Here is a 19,582-nt window from a genome sequence, read left to right on the forward strand (position 1 = left end):
ACTTGACAAGAGTCCCTATGTTCAGTCTCTGTGAGAGGGTAAGAGCCAGTTAAACCCAAATGGATTTCACATAGACCACACACTGCCTTCCCATCTTATGGGTAATTGTTAAGTTCCCTGACTCTACTGAGCCCCCACTTACCCCCTCTCCCTCCATTTCCTCATTCTCCCTTTAAAACATCTTCATCCTCATTCTCCCTTTAAAACCTCTATACAAATTGAAGTCTAATTCAGTTCATGCTGGACTCCTTTCTCCTTACTGTTAACAGTATATTACTGATTAAAATCTGTCTCTACCACCATTTTAATTAGTATTTAGCTTTATCTTTGACGTGTTCTGTATTTGCATAGTTTAGGAGTACTTAATTCTTTAGGCTGACTTCATCTACCAAATCCGGGGAATCCCTTCTCTAGCTCTCCCTTCCGATATTTCTCTCACTTCTCGAAGCTGGGATCATTATCTCAGACTCCATCCTTCAGTTTTCCAGGCCAGGAAGAGAGCAGGCTTTCCACTGCAGTTTTAGCTTTCCTACACTGACTGCATCATGACTATAGCTAGTACTTAGGTCAAAGGTGCAAAAACATTAATCTTAATGTATGCTTGTCTCTTCCTCCAAACTTCATCTCCCTTCCAAAATATTCCTGCTTTTTCTTCTGTGCCAGAGCTCTTGGGTAGTTGTTTCTGGTATTTTGCCCACAATCTATATTTATTATCTGTGGGAGTGTTGGCCTGTTAGATTCCACCACCATATTAGAAGAGGGATTTTCAAGTGTTTGCTTTGCATTTGCTGTTAGCTTACTTGAAATGCCAAGACAACAAGGAATCCTCTCTTCACAGACCAACTGCCAAGATTTGCATCTTGGCTCTGCCACTCACTAACTGTATTATCACTGTGAGCAAGTTTAACTTCTCTGCTTAATTCAGTTTCCTCAATTATATAATGCTGATAACAACAGTACTTAACCTTAGTGAGTTACTATGAGGATTAAATATGAAAATACATACAGATGAAAACAGTATCTGATATAGAGAAACAGCTCGATAAATATTAACTCATATTATTGCAGATGTGTGAAATAAATGCCCCCAGTTCCCGTAACGTCTTCCCTTTAATCAACATTACAAAAATTTAATGTATGTTTGAGGATTTTCAAAGTGCAGAATTTCAAAGTGCAAAAAGGTGGAAAGCACACAAGCAGAACATTTGTAGCAGATAAAAGAAAATTAGCACATATGGCAAAATATTCAACCACAAATTATTTTTAAAATGCTAGTTGAAGCAGCAATAAAGTACCATTTTTATAGCTATTAAATCTGAAATATTATGCTTAATAGCTAGTATTGACTAGTTTGTGGTCAAACTGGTATACTACACTTTATTGGTGACTGGTGTATTATACTTCATTGGAACTGATCCAACTATTTAGGCAAACACTGTCTCTGTTTACTGGACTTTCTACAACAGCATTTACAGCTCTGTCTCCCTCCCCTCCCACAGTGAACAGAACCAATTCCAGATTCAATCCTTTCCAATGTGTCTCAATATCATTTACTTGGGTGTTGTCTGACATTTCAGATAAGTTGGCAGAAAGAAAGATGAGAAATGTCACCGAGTGTCAGAAAGTATGAGCACATATCAGGGAAAGTATGATAATAACACTAAGGAACCAAGACTCAAGGATCAAGAAGATATGTGGGGCCAAAATAATACATCCAAGATCAGATTACATCATGTCAGAGCTTTTCGGATTCAGAGTTTGGAGGCACTGTTCTGGTAATACACCCAGTGATACTAAGAAGTATACACAGTATTCTCATGTTGTCTGTTAGCTCCATCTTTCAAGTTCTAAAGGAATTTCACCCCTTTGAACTAGAAAGCAGAAGACACTAAGAATTATAATAACCATCAAAACTTGTGAATTATTTTGGTAGAACAGGTGGATCGATTTATTTATATATTTATCAGACTCAAGGAAAAAGATAAATTTGATTTAGTCTGCTGCCTCCTACATTCTCATTCACTAATAGGTTGTTATTGATTGGATTATAAAAACACTGACAAAGATTTTTGAAAATATTAGGAGACCTCAGATAAGCTTTCAGCACAGAACATGAGGCACAACTCCTCCCAAGCTTCTACTAAAATACTCATAAATCTTTTAAAAAAACAAACAAAAACTTAAGGTTGTAGAGACCAATTATTAGGCATATAGAAACATGATACCCAAACATCACTAAAATGAGAAATCTTTCAAGGTCTGTTTCCCACCTCAGTCTAAATCAGGGATCTGGCACTGTGTCAAGGAAGTAGCCTTAAACAGCTTAGTTTGTGCATAATTGCTTTCTTTGTGTTCCCTTTGTTGTTGGTCCAGTTACTTGCTTTGCAATTCTTCCTTACCTGAATGACTTTATTAGCAATAGAAAAATACATTAATATTACCTCAGGAATTAAACTAATTAAAAGCTATCAGCTATATTTATACTACAATTTAATTTCACGTTTCATTCTAGTTTTGCTTTTACATACAGAATTTACCATTAACCAAGTATCTCAGGTTCCCTAATATATAAAAGACTTGTGTAAGAAAAAACATTTGATGATATACATAAAATCACGACCACAGTAATTGGATTATAGTTAACACTAATTAAGAGATGAGGAATCAAAGCTTATTTATGTGATTACAGAAAGGAAGAGAAAATAAGGGTTAAGTAACAAAATAACATTACATTTTTTTATATAAGCAGATTAGATCCCAAGTTCTTAAAAGTTTATCTTTAAAAAACAGGTCAGGGTAAAGGAGCAAATTTGCACTTTAAACTTCCACATGTGCTCCTCCTTTGGGTCCTTTTGCCTTGGATTTTGTTTCCTTTGAAATCTTCCCATTTTGACATTGAGTAAATCTGGCTACTGTAGAAACACCATCCACAAACTTGGTTTTGAAAAGAACATTTGCATTGTTGAACATACCTTCTTTTAGGGACACCACAATGAACTTAAGGGAAAAAGAAAAAAGTGTAAGAATATTACAGGAAATTTTTCTTAAAGGAATTCACTCCTTTATACTGTGAATACGAATTATTTGAAGATCATTTTGATTTTATTTCTTTAAATACTTGACTCCAAGCAAATGCACATCCTCAAAAGTAGGCACCTAAATGAATGTTAGCTTTCCATACTTGGTTTTAGAAAGAAGTCTCTTAATTTTACCTTGAATGCTTCATTACCCAAGTTTACTACTTCCTGATGGCTGACAGCTTGTTTTGTTGCTAGCTCTAAGTGCTCTAGTGACATATTTTTCCTTGTGGTATGTTAATAATATCAAAAGTTTCAAGTTCCTATAGAACTACCCCTAGCCCAAGTGGAACCTTTATATAATTAAGAAAAGACACCATTTCAATGTTAATTTGCAAAAAGAAATGCTGTAATAAATATAACTATTATGAATAGAGCCCCCAGAATCATACAATGCGTTAATTTATGCAACCACATTTGGCAGCCCCAGTTCTTACAGCAATAGTACAATAAAAACAAACTGTTCTTAGCTTCAAGAGCCTATTTTCTACTTTTTAGCCATGAAAATTAAAGATTAAACTCCCCCCATCAAGTGCCACGTGATTTTGACACCTGAGGTATATCTCCGAAAGGTTTTGTTTTGATTACGCATCTTTAAGACAGCTAACTAGAGAAAACATTTATGTTAACCCTAAATCAATTCCAAATTATGACTAAATTGAATTCTCCCTCTTGCTATAACCAACACCTTTAATGCTTGGCTCTTTCTTTAAAAGGAGACCAAACACTTTTTCCTTCTACACCTATTTGAACATGTTTATTTAAATAAATACATGATACTTTAGTATTCTTCAGTCCTAAATACCTTATTAACATTGACTACTACCAAATAATAATTTTAGAAAAACAAACACTCTACTTAAACTTTTACTGAGACACCTTTTTCTGGTTCTTACCTGAGAATGTGTGAAATGAGTTCGCAGCATCTGTCCAATATTCTGGGTATGAGAAAGATCCAAAGCTGCATCTACCTCATCAAGAATATAAATTGGAGCAGGTTTGAAGAGGAGCATGGACAGTATCAATGACAAAGCCACTAAAGATCTAAAAAAAGGTTAATGGAAGAAAAGCCATAAAAATTTCATTTTACCACTCTTTAACCAAAACACTGACTCAAATCTATGATCCTGCTACTATGGTGAATAGTGTAGATTTATCTGAAAGACAGTCATATAAAAAAGAATCTTGAGTTTCAAACTTCAACACTTTCATTGTATCAAGATATTTCTTTTATGTTAGCTTTCTACTTTTCCTCTATTCACAAGCATACTATTTGCATAAGACAATTTTAATACTGTCATATTATGTTTAGCTCCTGTCCTTAAGAAAAGATCATGTTAGTTTTAACAGTTTTTTTCCTTCCCCAATTGCTTATTAGAGCCCTGGAAGCCAGTGAGTGAGGGCTATATATTTATTTACGTGCCCTTTTCTAACTTTTATTATGTATTTACCCACGTGAACATACACATACACACATACAGACTCGTGTGTGTGTGGGTGTGCGTGCGTGCGTGTGTAGGCACCATTTGCAAGTAAATTGTGTAGATCATGGCCCATTTACCTTAAGGACTTCAGTGTCAGAAGTTCAAACAATCCTTATCTAAAATTTGTAGTTGCACCAACTTCCAGATTCCACAGCTGTTTTCAGTTTACCATCCCCATTAACTGCAGCTTTTTTCATTCTAATCTGGTATGAAGTCATAATAATTCTTACAATATTTTTTCTTAATAAACATATTTCATTAAAAAGTTTGGTTTAATATAAAATACTTATAATTATTGAACATTACGATAAAAATTACAATACCATTTGCAACGTACCATAACTTCTACAACATTTTATAACATCCTACAAACATTTTGTAACTTCAAATACCTCCTGGCATGCAGTGCTAGAATAGTTAATCCAGCACTTACTGCATTCCAATAGGGTATTAATTAAGAAACATATAAGGGGAAAAAAAGTATGCACAAGTGAAGGGAAAACCAAGAATTGGTTTGAAACTGTACAATAAAAAAAATAATAAAGCATGGTAAGATTAATATTCTCCTTTATAAAGGTGAACTGAGGTCATTCAAGCAAGCTAAAATTATTTTTCATTTGCTTTCTCTGTTCCAAGTATTTGAGGCACTGAGCTTTAAACTTAATCTTTAAAAAATATCTCACACTAAGAGTTTAACTGCTATGCTGGACAGTGGTATATCTAAAAATGATTTTATAGCATCTTAGTTATGGAAATAATTTGTAGGCTCCAATAAGGAAAGAAGCATACATTTTATATTTTCCTCAAAACATTTTTTAAGACTTTGGCAAAAATAGTTATACTGGGATCTAAACCGTGCAATTCAACTTTGATTAATGGGCAGCAGGAACTGTCATTTAGATTCTTAAAATATTCAGGAATTTTATTAATCATGAAAAATATGAGTAGAAACATATACAAGGGTACTTCAAAAAGTTCATGGAAAAGCAGAATTAAAAGATACTAATCTTTCCGTGAACTTTTTGAAGTACCCTCATAGTGAACATTCACAATTTTCTCTCAGGGGGTTTTAATGGCTGTCTGCAAACAAGGAGTTAGGCCACAAGACTGTTTAAATTTTTATCATTATGCTGATTTTCTGAATCACTGCGTAAGCTGAAAAAAAATTCCGAAACTCCAGATCCGTGCTTTTTCCAACACTCTTCATTCCTTTATGCAGACACAAGGTTCCATCTGGTATCATTTTCCTTTTGCCTGAGAACTTCATTTAACCTGCAGTACAGTTCTGCTGGATCAAATTCTTTCAGCTTTTGTTTGTCTGAAAAAGTATTTATATGCCTTGAACTTGAAGAATGTTTCTGTTAGTTATAGAATTCAAGGATGACACGTTTTTCTTTCAGCACTTTACAGATGCTCCAGAATTCTGGCTTACATAATTTTTGACAAGAAGTCTAAAATCTAATGATCCTCTTTGTTCCTTGACACACAATATGCCTCTTTTCCTCTGGATATGTTAAGATTTTTCACCTATTCACTGGTTTTCAGAAATTTTGTATGCTATGCCTTGCTGTATTCATGTGTGTATGTTTGTGTGTATGCCTAGGGTTCACAGAATTCAAGTCTGTGGGTTTAAAGAATTCATCAAATCTAGAAAATGTGGGGCCATTATTTCTTCAAATATTTCTCCATCTTCCTTCTTCCTCTCCTTTTGGAACTCCAATTACTCAGGACATTGAAGCTGTTTTGATTTTTTTCCATTTTTTACTTTTCAGTTTAGCTTTCTCATCTTTATTTTACATTATCTAATCTGCTGTTGATCTCATGCAGTAAACTCACTTCAGGTATATTACTTTTTATCTCTAGAAAGGTGTATCTTTTTCTATCTCTAGAAGTTTCACTCTTTTTTAAAAATAGCTTCTATTTCTCTTATTACATTCATGTTTTCTTGTAATTCTTGAAAATATTAATGTAACTCTTTAACTTCTTTGTCTTCTTGTTTCATCATTTCTGTCATTTCTGGGTCTGTTTCTACTGACCGATTTTTCTTTTGGTTAGAGTCACATTTTGTCAATTTTTGTTTTGTAATTTTTATTATATGCTGGACATTGTACTTGTTTAATGTCTCAATTTTGTTGTATTCCTTTAAAGGGCATTGTTCTGACAAAAATTAAGTAAAATACAGATCAACTGACCCCTTCAAAGCCCATTAACTTTCCTAGGGTGTCTAGAGTAGCCTTCACTTCAGAGGCAGTACAGATGTAATGCTAAGGTACAGTAATCTAGGGCTTCCCAAAATTCTAATCGCTGTCTTCTTAACTTAATGAGACTACTAATCTGTTTGGGGTTTCCCTCCCTGCACTGGAAATCCAGAAATTGCCACTAGGGAGAAAGCCAGGGTGAACAAAGGGTTCAGCATTTGTTTCCTCTTTTAGTTAGCACAGTCCTGGACTACTCATTTTCCAATGTATGAAAATAGTTGTTTTTCATATATTTTGTCAGGTTTCCTAGTTGCTTATTCTATTTCTCCTTTGTTGCCTACTATTTTAATCAAATGTTCCCATCATTTAATCTTACATATTAGGCTCCTTAAACTATACAGGTAAAGGTAACGAGCTAAGCAAATCAAAACTGAAATAAAATTGGGAGGTAATGAGATGATAATAAAGTAAGAGAAATGAGGAATTATAATATTGCAAAGGGATTACTCACCTCTGACCACCACTAAGTTCAGTTAGGTTTTCTTTCCATGTATTTCCTAAGGCAACCTTGAACTCTAGACCACCCAAAACAGTTTGCCCCTCTGGTGGTGCAAGCATAGCATTGGCACCAGGCAAAAGAGTAGAAAAGATAGACCCAAAGTCCTTGTTCACCTGGATAAAAAAAATCATTTTAAAACATCAGAATGCCTTCTAAGAAGAATCAATTGTTGATATTTGTACACGCAACTCAGCAGGTTCACTTTGCTGTCTGTTACTCTAATTCAGGTGTTGGCAAACTACAGCACATGTGAACAATCTGGCCATGCCTATTTATTTACAAATAGTCTATGGATGCAAGTGCTACAAGAGAGTCAAGTAGTTTTAACAGACTGAATGACTCACAAAGCCAGAATATTTACTATCTGGCCCTTTACAGAAATAGTTTACCTAGCCTTGCTTTAACTTCTAGGGGGAACCAGGGGATATACCTCTAACTCTGCTCCAAAGTTTTGTGTTAGGTTTGGCAAGATGGAGAAAAGGTAGAGAGAGACCCGAGCCAGGAGCTATTTCAGCCAAAAAGCTTTATTCCATTAACCTGGAAGGGAGACTGAGCCTGATCAGTTCCCCCAAACTAAAGGAAAGCAGGAGGTTTATAAGACTTTTAGGGAGGGTTCAGAGTAATGGGCAATTTCAAAATCAGTGGTATGCAAGGTGACACAGTCCTTGTGGTCCGGTCCGATAACATCTAGTTGGTTAAGGCATAGGCTCCCAATTAACCACTATCTCAGTAGAAAGCATTCTAGCCCAAAGCCTGTTAAATGCAGCCCACAAGACATTCCTTTGAGGATAATGATAATGTTTACCCCTTCCCAGAAGAATTTCAGTGCCCAGAGAAGAAAGGGAAAGGGAGAGAAAAGGTGGAAAAGCCGCTCAACATGGCTGCACTGAAGCTAAGCCAGCCATGAAACCCAATATTTTGATACTTTTGTAAAACGTATTGCAGGAATCCTCAAGACACACACAATTGTATGAGAAGAAAACACAAAATAGTTAGAAAAGCAAAAACAAAACAGAAACTCTTTTTTTAGAGTAAAATGTTCTCTTACAAAATGTTTTATTTTCTGTTGATTAATAGGGTAAGATGGGTCTGTGGCTGCCAGCTAAAGGCCCAAGTAGAACAGGGTGAGGTCCAAGAGAAAAAGATGCATGGAATCAAATGACCAGATCTGTTGAAGGTGTTAAAGAGTTCTTTTCCATATGCCTTATCTCATAGACAAAGAGGTTAAGGTGTTGAGAGGCAGGAGTAGGACAGGATTCCAAAAGAAAGAGGCTAAGAAAGCTGTTTGGCCTGCCCCTGTTTTGCCACAGTAGATTACACAGGGATTTAGGGCCAAAATCCTACAAAACCCTAGCTTGTTATAGGGTAATTTTTCTCCATATATATTTGATCAATGTTATAAGAATTTGCCATCTGTCTTCAAAGACATGACTAATAATCTTAGAGAGTTCAGCAGGCAAATTGGGAGAGCACATATACATACACATGCGCTCTCTCTCTCTCTCTCTCTCTCTCTCTCTCTCACACACACACACACACACACACACACACACACACACACGGATATCTCCACATTTAAGTGCAAGTATACAAAATTCAAATGTAAATATACTTTTTATGAATACTTATAGTAACAAGAAAAATCTCCCAGACACAAGCAGTGCTCCTGATTATAGATTTACTAAGGAACACATATTTTAAGAGCAACTGCCAAATAATACCCTATACAATGGGAGCAGGTTCTAGTTTTATCTGGGATAATTTCCAAGGTAGTCAAGGCTCACACAAAATGGGAAAAGAACCACCGTCTTTTTGGGAATGATGGAAGGTAGCACAGTATTTATAAACACCCTAGGTTCTTTTTCTTTTCCTTTTCGGCCAAGCGGGGAAGAAACAGCACAGGACTAAGAAAGTGGAATGGTACAACCATGCACCCCATGTGAAAATTCCTCTAAAAGGGAAAAAAACATCAGCTAATGGACAGAGGAGGATATACCTCTATACTTATATAAATGACATAGCCATGGATTGATATAAAAAAAACAACAAAAAACCAAAACAAAAACAGTGCCTACAATACTCTGGCTCTGTCAGTCAAGTATGCCTGAAGCCAGAAGGAAGAATATAATGCTGATAATAATAGTACCTACCTCGTTAAGTTATTGTGAAGACTAAATGAGAATATTAATTTTCAGAATAGTGACTGATATACAATAAGCACTTGATAAATGTTACTTGCTTTGGAGGAACCTTGGAAATTGGGAAAAAATAGGATCAGTTTATAGACTGTGATTTGTATTAAATCCAGGAATCATGGGAAGAGGGGGAAGAGAAAAAACCCCTCAAATCCAGTGTTAAATCCACATGTAGAAGAATACAGAGGTCAAGTTTTTGCTTGAATTTTTAAAAAGACAAATACTATAGGGAGATGGAACACGAAAATGAGCCTTAGAGGAGGAAAAACAAGGTGACTGAGAGGGTAATTGTACTACTGACAATAAAGATCCTACAGAATTAAAAAAAGAAAAAAGAGGCGAGGTGACCAACTGAATCCCAGAAGGCACAGGTTTGCTAAAGTACCAGTTAACTATGATTGGAATTTTTTGAGTCTTTTGATATGGTAGAAATGGAAAAACTTCCACATGAGAAGCTTAGGAACTATCCTAAAGGAGACAGATATATGACGCCAGGCAAGTAGAAATAACAGTAAAGAAGCTTGAAATCCTGCCAAAGTTGTCATAAAAACAAAATTGGTAACTGGAATTTTGTTGAATAAGAGTATTGTAAAAGAGTATACGATACTTGCTTGTTTATTGTCTAGTTCTTAAAGAGATAACAAGGGTGAAAGCAATAAGGTTCTAATTCAGTAAAACAGAATCCCAGTTCTTCCATCTTTTGGCTGTATGATGGGAGGCAGACCATTTCATCTAAGCTTTGGTTTCCTCCCCTATAAAATGGGGATAATAACTATCAAAGTCACAGATTGTTTTAAGATAATTCGTGTAAAATAATTAACAGAAAAACTACTTAAAATATTAGCTAATATTATTATTAATCCAACATGCACAACATGCTAAGAACCTACAGAACAAATAATATTTGTTAATTTAGAAAGGCAATTAATAATTTGTAAGTGATAAAGAATACATCAATCCTACTATAGAAATGTTCTTGGAAGTGATATTTGGACTCTGTGAGTCCAAGCAAGAAAAACTGAAGATAGTAAAATTGAATGAGTCCTTGGAAGATGGTTTCTGGTTTTCAAGAATTAGAGCTTCCACTATGTGACACTGATATTTCTTCTAGTTTCAGGCAGAGGGTTGAGTGGGATATAGCAGATAATGAACAGTACCCAAGGTTTCTTCCAAATATAAGAGCTTGTTGTCACATAAAAAGAGGACAAATAGTGTCTCTTTTAAAAGTAACACAGACAGTTAACAAGGTAAGAGTAAGAAATAGAGAATGCTAGAAAGTTAGGAATTTAATAGAACTTAAGAACCAGAGTAGGAGACTATGAGAGTATGATGGAGTGATGCGTATTTAGCTTTACAAACACAGTATTAGTGAAATCCAAAAAGACAAAATATATTTAAGTCTAGGAGGTCTTAATTAAGGTGGGAGTATGTGCCTCATTCAAACACAAATTAGCCATTTCAAATTCCTCATAGAGTATAAATCCATTGATGATATTTTTCATCCTTGCCTCAAACAAAATAAAGGATACTGTTTTGGGGTTCAAATACCTTTTGCCAAGCAATATTTAGGGCTTGGTTTTTCTTCTGGTCAAGGTCTTCTATAGTTGTAAGGATTTTGGATTTGTCATTTTCTACAATTCTCTTCTTCTTCATCAAGTCATTATACTGTGGGATAAAAAGCATACTTAATTAGGAAAATATACTGCAGTTCAGTCAGGAATGAAGAGGTTTCATTATTTTTAAATAGTCATGCGCCACATAACAATGTTTTGGTCAATGACAAACTGCATATGCAACATTGGTCACATAAGATTATAGTAGAGCTGGAAAATTCCTATCAGCTAGTGATGTCTTAGCACAATGCATTACTCATGTGTCTGGTGATGCTGGTGTAAACAACCTACTGCAAAATATGTTGGGGAGGAGTGGCTAGCATACCCATGGAATGACCCTCCCATAGGTAGCTCAGAACTTAAAGGCAGAAAGCCAAGTATCTGACACAGTAGGTCTGACCCCAAGTGAAAAGGTTGTTGTCTACTTCACTGTTCTTATATTGTCAAATTATTCTTACCCATCCCCATAGCAAAATAATAGATAATAACAGTTAGCTAACACTCACTGAGCACTTGCTGAGTGTCAGGTACAATATCTACCTGTAATTTAATTTTCATAACTTTGTTGTGGTGATTATTATTCTAACTCCCATTTAACAGATGAAAAAGTGAGGCACAGAGAGACTTGGTAACATAATTAGAGGGCCCATGCTCATGCGACTAGTGGCCAGTATTGACAGCAGGAAAATGCATTGCTGTTCTTTCATAATACACTTATACAGGACAAAATCATCAAGAGTACATTTCACAGAATGTATCCCTATCATTAAGTGTCAGATGACTATACAATGTATACCCTCCTATTTACCAAAAAATATAATGCACTAAGAGTTATAATGCAAACCAAGTTATGAGTAAATCTATCATCCATATGTATATGGTAAAATTCAATGACTAGGATTGAGAATTTACAGAACAAGCCCTTGAAATATTTTGACTCCACTAATATTCCCTTATCTTCCTAGCAGCCAAGGCAAAAAACCCAAACACTAAAAAAACCAAAAAACATCATCTCTTCAGAGTGGCCTTCCTTTGGGAGAGGCTACAGAGGGATAAGTATACCATGAATAGCTGTGGAACTTTCCAAAACTCTTCCTGACCCATTTCTCCTCAAAGTTTCACCTTTCAAGACAGCTTCATATTCTCCCTTAATGACTCCAGCCAGTCCTGTTCATCTTTGCTGTCCCTCTCCTTTATGGCCAAGCTCTCCAAACAACCTCTCAACATTTTTATATTAAGTCCATGTAATCCTCCTTTATGTGAACAGACATAAAACATACACACACACACACAACAAAAGGCCAGGGGGTCCTGAGGTGTGGACCTGGGGGAAGCGAAACCCAGCCACAACCAGGTAAAGAGCACACCAAAAACTATTTCCATGCGGGTAGCCCACCACAGCCACCGCGATTGCCACAGCTGCCAGAAAAGTGGCTAGTCGCTATAGCAGTAGTAACAGCCACTGTGCAGACGGTACGCCAGACTCTCAACTGCACTGACTCAAGGAGAGGTACCAGCAGAGAACAAAAAAAAAAGAGAAAAAGAAGAGGTCCTCTCTTTCCACAAAGCACACTCCAGAGTAACGGATAAAGCATCTGTTTTACGATAATACAGGAAGATTTGATCACACTTGTCTCAGTACTGGACAGGAAATCTATGCAACAAATCAACAGAAGAATTAATCTATCAGATGGAGAGAACAAATCTACGGTTATTAGAGGGGGGGAAGGGGAGGAGGAAGGGGAGAGATTGGATAACGGGCATAAAGAATAAGTATGATTTGTTAATAATGAATATATTAATAAAAAATGCCATCTGCTGATCAACAATAGAGCCCTTGTCTCTGGTTAAAAAAAAAAAAAGGAAGATGATGAATTCTTTTTAAAAAAATATAGACCCAGTTATCATTATTAATACAAGTAAACAAGTAAAAGTGAACAAGTTTCACGGTGCTATGCAGCTGAAATTCAGACTAAAGATTTTCTTCCACAAACATGCCATATATTGCAAAACTTTAATGTAGAATTGAAAACTGGCAGGAGCATTTTATAGATAGATCACAATACCCGAATTTTTAGCCTGTTTGTTATCTAACATAATATAGACTCTTCATGCATACTAATGTCAATAACGGTTTTTTAAAAAACCCATGATGAAAAAATTCTTTAAAAGCAATTAAACTCATGAGCATTATCAGTTTTACAGATCTCTCATTAACTCTAATGCTAATATGCAAATTCAAATAAATAAATATACAAACAAATAAATGGTGTCGGGGAAAAGAAGACACAACAATCACAACAATTCCTTGAACTTGTTAAGTGAACAGATATGATGTACATGGTGGGGAGGGGAGAGAGGGAGTGGGGAAAGAGGAAAGGGTAAAGGGACACAAAAATCCACTAAAATGTATATTGAGAAGTTAAAATAAAAATAAATAAAAACAACAACAAAACAAATAGAATTTTGCAGAATTAAAGAAGGTCTGGGGGATTAATAAAAATTTACTAAGATTTCTATTTCCTATGTGCCTCCAAAAGTAGGAAATGCTTCCCCCACTGGACTTTTTTTTAGTGACAAGGCCTCCAAAGTTCATTGCTAGACACTAAAATCCCTTTTCTAATCTATAAGAGTTTTGGTAGGGTAGGGGAGATGTATAACATTGTCAAATAATTGGCAGCATGGACATCGAGAAGATGCTACTGGATTTACAGACTAAACTGTGCTTACTATAGTATAAAACAGATTTAGTTGTAACTTATATAATAGTTTCAGTATACATTAGAGTCAAAAGGGAGACAGCAGTTACGGAGTGACTGGTGAGGAAGCAGAGAGCAGCACATCGTATTTTTAAAGGGTTTTGAAGGCAAGTAAAAGAAAGAGAAATGTAAGGAATTATAAGGATCCAAAAGTGTTGTTTTTATTTACACTAAGAATAAAAAAAGAACAGAACATGTTTACGGCAAAGAGCAAAAGCCAAGGGAAAAGTCATTCAAGGTACAACAGAATATAAAAAACTGATAATTCAAAAAGAACGAAATAATAAGAAAAGAAAGAAATGAAGAAAATGGATGAAAAAGAAAGGAGAAAGAAAACAAGTACTAAGGACATCAAGCAAAAGGCTGACTCTAACAATTGCATCAGGGGTCACATAGAGCCATCAATGCCACTCATGTTTTCATGTGGCCAGACATTCATAGGAAATTGGCTTACCCGATCTTCCGCTTCTGTCAGTACATTCATAGCTCTCATATTGACATTTCTTCCTAGTTTCTCCTTCATTTCTTGCAGCTTCTGAAGTCTCTGGCCAGCTTCTTTTGGATTGTTAGTTTTGAAATCATAGGCACTATTGGGTTGACCAAAGAGGTGTTTCTCTGCATTAATCCAGTCATAATCTTTCAACATTTTGGATACCTAGCCACATATGAAAACAGAAGGATATATGATTGTTTAACACATCAACATTTGTTAACCAGTTTAAACCAAATATTTTGTGGGAAAAAACCCACAAAGACTCATTTGAAAAAATGAAATTCACTATTGACAGGAATAAGGATGGGAACTTTTATCTGGAGCACAGGCTCAAGAAAAAAGATTGTATGGAAAAAGATATTCCTATTACTTAAGCATTCAAGAAGAGGAGCCAAGTCACAGAGAAATTTTTACAAACTATATGCAAAACATCTCAATTAGAATGAAATGTACGTCAGATGAGCTTCCTTTAGATTTTACCAAATTCAAACTACTGCTTCAAAAAACAACTTGTAAGAAATTAAAATTCTTACAATACTTAAGTCATAGATTTGGTAAAATCATGGAAGACTAATCCTGACTGATATTTAATCATTTTTCTTTCAGAATTAAAATCTAAGGAAAAAAATGTCCTAAACATTGACTTTATCTTTGCTCCCACCCCTTTCTAACAAAGGCACAGTATAATACTTGTTCATATAATGTAACTGACTTAAAAGTTCAAATTATAGTGCTGAAAGAAGACTTTCTTCTACTAGAATTGTTCATTCTGACTGGTCGAATCTAATCCTTGTCAATTTGTTTACTCTTATTAATTCAAGAGGTACGGTCCCCAAAGTAAAATGATCATATATGTCTATCTTTCCTGTTGACCTGTAAGCTCTGTGAAAGCATCCTATGACCGTGTTGCTTATTTTTATATCTTTGGTGCCTGGCATAGTACCTGATACTAGTAGGTATGCAATAAATACTTAATATACTACATTTTCAAAGAATCCTCGACTTTTTAGCAGTTCTACCTCCAAGTCCTTCCTTTTACCCCCTTAAAATCCCCCAGCAATCACCCATACTGGTATTTTCAATTACCAAAAAACTATTAGCAGTAATATTGGCACTGGTAATACCTCAGTGAGCTTACTAACACTAAGCTACTAGGCTAATAGAAAATCAATAGTAATAAAATAAAGTGGGAAATTATAATGTAGATATAAAAATGTTTTTTAAACCAAGTAATGAACCTAAACAGGCATCCATGGTTCTTTCAGAGGGTGGGGAAACTATCTTGGATTTTCCTGGTGATCTTTTTCAAGTGAAAGTTCTTGTAATATTAGGATGCTAAAAAAGATCCTGGGCATTAAAAGGGACCAAACAGTAACACACACATAAGAAAATATTATGGATGAATTATTAAGGCAAAAAGAATACACCTCTCAACCAAGAAATGAATTTGCACAAAAGCATGTGTTCTCTTTAAAGTACTTAAGTAAAGGCACCATGATACAGGAAAGGGAGAAATTTTAAAAGTGACCAAAAAACACTGGCATAACCTCAAGAAGGTAACTATTTGGCAAAAGATCAGATTTTAGATAAAGTTGCAAAAAGTCATGCCCCCATAAGAATATCTGGAAACCAATTAAGTCCTTTTATTAAGCTGCCTCTATAGATGAGGGGTCTTCAAAAAGTTTGTGGAAATACAGTTAAAGATAATACAAGGGCCAACCCATGGCTCACTCAGGAGAGTGTGGTGCTGATAACAAGGCCACGGGTTCGGATCCCTATACAGGTATGGCCGGTTAGCTCACTTGGGAGAACGTGGTGCTGACAACACCAAGTCAAGGGTTAATATCCCCTTACCAGTCATCTTTAAATACAAAAGATAATACAAATCTTACCACAAACTTTCTGAAGATCCCTCATATATTCGAGTTCCTTAAATTCAATTTAAAATAAGGTAAGGAATATATATTATTATTGCTAATATATTTATGCCATTTGTTGAAAATGAGCATTGTTGAGAAGCAGTTAACATAGATAGCTGCAAGCTCAAAATTATGTTAGGCTGTAGCTCTGCCGTTTATACTGAGTTCTCCATCGAGCAACTGTTTATCAGAATTTCTCAACAGCCCAGAAATAAAAAATTAATTATTAGGGGTAAAAATGAACACAAACATGCCTTTGCAGCACTATCTTCGGTTTCCCGTTTATGCTTGTTGATGTTGTGCTCCAATTCCTTAATTTTAAGCTGAGAATCATTGTTTTGCTCCTTATGTTTTGCCACTTCTGCATATTTAGCTTTAATTACACTGTCTTGAGCTGTTATCACTTCTTTTTGTTTGGTCACCTCTTCTTGAGCTTTATTTACTGACTCCTGAAACAAAAAAATTAGAAGAGAATATATAAGGTAATAGGTAAATATTTTTAGTTTACTAAGATTGTCTGACAGACTTCTGGGTAAGATGGCAATGTGATTACAGGTAGATGGTCACCTAATCCTATACACTTCATATCACCATTAAAATGACTAATGAATTTACACACAGAAAACTTGGATTACCACTTGAAAAAAAGGCTTGGGATGTGATATTCATGTTGGAAATAACAGAGCTTCTGCTAGACGCAGTGCAGATGGGATAAACTAAGTGGAAAGACGAGGAACTACTGGAAGCTAACCTGTGAGACCACTGAGAAAAATCGTAACTTTCTGTTAACAAGAAGATAATCTGACTGACCCCCGATGACATTTACCCAGGAAGGGCAAATATTATGCATAGAAATAAGGGAGGCTGGGTTTTGCTCCTTTTACTTTCTGTAGATCTAAGGCATCTGTACTTTACCAATGGTGATAGGTCCTAGCATTTGGTTGTATGGTCAACCAGAGAAATAGAAGTGGTCAAAACAGAGAAATGGAAGAGGAAGAGAACCTTTTTTATAAGGATCAGATGTGTGGCACAAAGAAAAAAGTTCTTGCTGTTGCTTTCACTACCCCCTGCCTCCCAAGGGTGAGGCTACTTGATGCCCAAGGTGCTAATAACAGTTGGAGTCTGTTATCATCATTCCCAAAACCCGCTGCTCTCCCAGATCTCTAGGGTACTTTTTAAAGAAACGGTCTCAAACTCACATAAATGTCTAAAAAAAAGAAAACCTAGCTCAACTCATATTTAGGTTGGAAGAAAACAAAGAAGTAGAACAACTTGCTACAAGAGTCTAAGGAAGAAAAGTAATAAGAATAGGAATAAGTAATTACAAGCACTACAAGCACCTGTAAAAACGTGTTTTTTTTTTCAGGCATGTTCATCAGGAAACATAACAATTTTAAACAGCAAATGATGTTCCACATTATGTTACATTGCTGAATGTGCCTAAAGTTCTTTGATTTCCTTATAATACCATTTGTGTCATTAGAGGTCTTTTGCAGAAGAAAGCCAAATCATGGCATTCATTTAAAAAACTGAAAGATATTTTAGCTTTTTAAAACCTTTGAAAAACAAAAAAAGGAAAGTGAAAAATACTCCAGTGACGTTAACTAAAAGGAAAAACAGCAGACATGGGTTTATTAACACCATACTTGACAAAGTTTATGAAGAAGATTCTCTCATACCTAGAGGTTAAATAAAGATTGAGTTGCAGATGTGCCTATCAGTCTTTTTTACAATGGCATAAAATACACAGACGTTCTATCACTTAAGATTGAGCAGAAATAAAGTTTTAGTCTTGTTTGCATCAACCCAATTAGTAAGCAGTTTCTCCTCTTGGGAGTGTACTTATCTATTCCTAACAGCAAAATTAAATAATTTAGAATATACAGCCTGAATGAACAACCTTTAAAAACTATGTGATCAGAAGTAGGAGGGGCATTATAAAAAAAGAAAAAAAATAAGAAATAAAAAATCTAAGTTATCCATTTTATAGTTTTCTGTTAATAGAAACAGATACCCTCTTTACAGAAACATGTGCATGTTTTAATTTTGTTTATTTGGACCAAGGAAGGAGTAGCTTACTTTCGCATTTCCCTTTGGAAACACATTACCTAACTTCTAATTCTTTTAAATTCCACAACATGATGTCCATGAAGGACAGCAACAGATATGGAGGAAAAGAATGAGATGAAAAAATTTATGCAAATAAAATAAAGTAAATCAGAAGGAAACTAAAAATATTTTTAAAAACTAAAGTTTACTTTGGAGGCAAAAAAGGAAATGAACATAAACTCCAGAAAATTACATCAGCAATAAGACACAAAGTTGAGAAGTGTTTTGATCTTTTATCATAAAATGGGTAGTTATTATTCTGATAATGATGCAATAAATGTGTTAAAAACAAAAAAAGGATGAATGTAACCAAGAATAAAATGAAGAGGAAAAGATGTACTTTACAAAGCACTGCATGTTTCGAATAATTAAAACAATCATCTCAAGGGAAAAACATAACAGAAAATATAGAAGTGGATGACAAAAGCAAGGCAAAACACTCTTTACTACAATGTAGAAAAATGAACTTCCCTTCTAAAAGCTAAATGTTCAATTAATATGAAACTCAATGATATATACTACTTATAAAAAACAGAGTTTATAGCAAAGTGACAGAAAACTTGAAAAATGAAAGTTATATCACAAAAGGAAAGTAGGAATAGAAATAATATGTAACAAAACAGAATTCAAGGTAAAAAAACACAGAAAGAGATGATTTATTCAATATTCATGAAGGTTAGTCTCTAATAAAGATGATATCCCATTAATTTGCAGGTAACAGAATGTCTTCATAACATTTGGAAACCCTCTCATTCCCAAATCCACCCTTCAGTGCCCTGCTTCTGGTAATGGAACATTTCTTCCTTGCCGGCTACAACAAAAATAAGTCTCATTAGTAAATGTCACTTTAGGGATACTATAGGAGGAAGGGGCTTTACTTCCTGGTTCTGGCATGCTTTTCTTGAAAGTAGGCTTGTCATCTGCAAGGGGTTAGCACCTTACATGGCTTCTCGTGACATCCCAGAGTGAGGCTTCACGCCATGTTCCCACAGACCAGACACCACCCAATTGCGTTTCTCCTGGCATTCCAGGTTATTTCCCAGCAGGTTTCACATATATAGCACTTCCCTGCAGACAGCTTCTCCTTGCACTCCCACAAACTTCACAACCAATAGGCCACAGGTATGCCTTCTGCAATTAGATCTGATTCTCAGCCCTGTGTTTGGAGTGGGGCTC

At 35.3% G+C, this 19,582-nt stretch overlaps 1 protein-coding gene across 1 annotated transcript in view; it reads right to left on the minus strand.

Moving 5' to 3' along the window:
• Positions 1 to 2,712: 2,712 nt before the first annotated feature.
• Positions 2,713 to 19,582, minus strand: part of SMC2 (structural maintenance of chromosomes 2) — a 46,215-nt gene continuing 29,345 nt past the window's right edge. The window contains exons 20-25 of the mRNA XM_063082077.1: positions 16,552 to 16,746; positions 14,340 to 14,540; positions 11,062 to 11,178; positions 7,271 to 7,431; positions 3,974 to 4,121; positions 2,713 to 2,997 (exon numbers count right to left, since the gene is read on the minus strand). Of these exons, the coding sequence (XP_062938147.1) occupies positions 2,818 to 2,997; positions 3,974 to 4,121; positions 7,271 to 7,431; positions 11,062 to 11,178; positions 14,340 to 14,540; positions 16,552 to 16,746 (1,002 nt within the window). The 3' untranslated portion in view covers positions 2,713 to 2,817. The remainder of the gene's footprint in view (positions 2,998 to 3,973; positions 4,122 to 7,270; positions 7,432 to 11,061; positions 11,179 to 14,339; positions 14,541 to 16,551; positions 16,747 to 19,582) is intronic.

The sequence above is a fragment of the Cynocephalus volans genome, chromosome 17 (genome assembly GCF_027409185.1).
Source record: "Cynocephalus volans isolate mCynVol1 chromosome 17, mCynVol1.pri, whole genome shotgun sequence".
NCBI lineage: Eukaryota > Metazoa > Chordata > Mammalia > Dermoptera > Cynocephalidae > Cynocephalus > Cynocephalus volans.